Source organism: Limulus polyphemus, unplaced genomic scaffold (assembly GCF_000517525.1).
Source record: "Limulus polyphemus unplaced genomic scaffold, Limulus_polyphemus-2.1.2 Scaffold13769, whole genome shotgun sequence".
In the NCBI taxonomy this organism is placed as follows: Eukaryota; Metazoa; Arthropoda; class Merostomata; order Xiphosura; family Limulidae; genus Limulus; species Limulus polyphemus.
In genome coordinates, this window is record NW_013679379.1 from 1,852 (window position 1) to 4,739 (window position 2,888).

Sequence of the window (2,888 nt, forward strand, 5' to 3'; positions counted from 1 at the left end):
TGCTCTTTTTTAAGAGTTCTCAATATCTTTATAGACAACAACATTAATATGATAAAATTCCTGAAAGTTTCTAAAAATTTGTATAATCAAATCTTTTATTTTATATTTCAGAGACGCATGTAGTCTACTACCAGGGAAACATAATCCCAAGTTAGAACTATTTACCACAGGAAGGACACAACATACAGAAGAACAAGTTATTGAAAACACACATCTACCACTGGAAGTATTTATTAAACTCGTATGTAACCAGGTGTATATACTGAATGATGAACTATGTCAAATGTATGAAGTTCAGTTAAAGTTGAAATTCTACAAAGAACAGAAACGGCACCTTTCCATATGGTTTTGATGCTTCATCATCCTTTCGTCAAATGCAAGAGCTGTTCGATGAGGTGGAACAGTAAGATCTGTTTGTCTTATAAGTTGTTCTACTCGTTGTTCCAGTTGTGTTTTAAGTTCCTCACCCCAGTTTACATAAAAATAACTTGTTGGATAAGTTTCTTGTATCTTGGGCTGTCCTCGATAATGAATTTCTGGTCTATGTCTTTCAAAATGGAAAAAAAATACAGTTTTTACTGAAACGCCCGAAGTATTTCATTTTTTTGAAAAATGAATAACACTGAAAGTCAGAACTGGTTCAAACAAAAATTAATTTATAAAAGTAGTGTTTTTCAACAAAGATTAACATGCAATCGTGCTACAATATTTTGGTGAAGTTATTTATATGTAACACAAACACACACACACATTCAGAAAGAGCCTTTAAAGCTATTTGGTTTACTAATTTAAAATTAGAACTTGGACTTTCTTCACCTCTAAATTATGTCCCACTCCCCCTGGTAAATAAAAGAAAATAAAGTCTGACTAAGTAAATAAATCACTGCTTCCAAGAAAATGAAGTCTGACTAAGTAAATAAATCACTGCTTCCAAGAAAATGAAGTCTGATTAAGTAAATAAATCACTGCTTCCAAGAAAATGAAGTCTGACTAAGTAAATAAATCACTGCTTCCAAGAAAATGCATGACCAAGACAATACCATCCATTAAAAAATTTGAGTTTTCCTCTCTGAAAAACATCATATAAGGAAAAGGGGGCACTTTTTCTTCTCATATTGATAGTTTAGGAGAAGACGACAGAGTGTATTATCCGAGTCATGAAAGACTTGGTTTTTACAACCAAGATAAAAACGTAGATAGAAGAGTATTCAACCTTTCCCAAACACATCAGAGAAAGATAATATTCTCCATAGTGAAGATAATATCCTCAGATATAAGATCACAGTTTTCCTCTGAACATGAAACAGACAAGAAAAAAGTGAATGAATAAAAGCTGTAAATGGAATACATAAATAAAAATGTTCAAAACAAACTGGTTTAGTTGAAGTCTTTGTTTCCACTAGATCTGGGTGATTCAATAGACTTGTTGATATAATTAATTACCAACGAGCTGCAATTACAACAACTAGTGTCCTGCAAACTAATCAATTAATCAGAATTATGATTAAATCAGATTTGATGACAGGAACCCACTTTGAGACTAATAATGCTTGGAGACGGCTTAAATAGGTAATGAAGAAAAACTTTTATATAAGCATTATGATTAAATCAATTAATTGAAGTTTGTGTCTCCAATTATTAGTTTTTGATTATTACAACAACTAATCTAAATTCTGATTATATTGATTGTCACAAAAATAATCAACTGGACAAAATTAGTGTTTCCATCGTTACTGTTTTCAATTAATCGAACAACTGATTATTCAAAATTATGATTAAATCGATAATCATGAAAGTAATCAACTAATACAATTTAGGATTTCCAATTATATTAGCAGCTAGCTCTAGTTATCAAGAGTTTGTTTGTTTGCTGAGTTTTGTGAAAAGGCACGAGAGCTATCTGGACTAGATTTACAAGTGATAGACTGGAGGGGAGGGAAGATAGCTAGTCAACACCACCCACTGCCAACTCTTGGGCTACTCTTTTACCAATGAAAAGTGGAATTAACCATCACAGTATAATGCCCCCATGGTTGAGACGGCAAGCATGCTTTGTGACGAGATTCATACGCAAGACCCTCAGATTACGAGTTGAGCACCATGACAGGTAGTCGTCAACACACTTTCTATAAACAGGACCAAGGACTTAATACCACCAACACATAACCAGTTCTTCTTAGGACTTCACTGAAGATAGCAACAGATCAGCAATCAAAAGATAGATTAAAAAAACGAATAGTTATAAATAAAAAATAAATGATGTAATAAAAGATAAAGAAAAAAATTATTTAATAATTTATAATTTGATTTAGGTGGTCATAAAGACAACTAAAAAACAAACGAACATGACAATGACTGATATTTGATCACCACAATCTCACTACAAAGTTCTTGTCTTTTTGAGTTATTATACATAAGTTGTCATTATCTATTGCAGAACAAAGATCACGTAGTTCTTAAGAGTGGTTAAAAACAAGGTGACCAATCAATTATTGGGAACCATTCATCCAAAGATACAATAGTATATTTGAACAAAGTTATTAATATCTAACAAAACGGTGAAGTCCAAATTACTTAATTTTACTGAGTGATTATAGTCATTTGTCCAAAGTTATTAATATCTAACAAAACAGTGAAGTCCAAATTACTTAATTTTACTGACAGATTATAGTCATTTGTCCAAACAGAGTTATTGATATCTAACAAAATGGTGAAGTCCAAATTACTTAATTTTACTGAGTGATTATAGTCGTTTGTCCAAACAGAGTTATTAATATCTAACAAAACGGTGAAGTCCAAATTACTTAATTTACTGACAGATTATAGTCATTTAGTCCAAATAGTTATTAATATACTAACAAACGGTAGAAGTACTAATTACTTAATTT

At 31.3% G+C, this 2,888-nt stretch overlaps 1 protein-coding gene across 2 annotated transcripts in view; it reads right to left on the minus strand.

Moving 5' to 3' along the window:
- Positions 1-295: 295 nt before the first annotated feature.
- The window catches only part of LOC106477266 (histone deacetylase 6-like), a 6,194-nt gene continuing 3,601 nt past the window's right edge, over positions 296-2,888 (minus strand). Inside the window, exon 4 of one of the 2 annotated variants that reach the window (XM_022380904.1) lies at positions 296-541. In XM_022380904.1, coding sequence (XP_022236612.1) covers positions 313-541 — 229 coding nt within the window. In that variant the 3' untranslated portion in view covers positions 296-312. Of the gene's footprint in view, positions 548-2,888 lie in introns of both variants that reach the window. The other variant, XM_013937855.2, reaches the window with a different exon arrangement.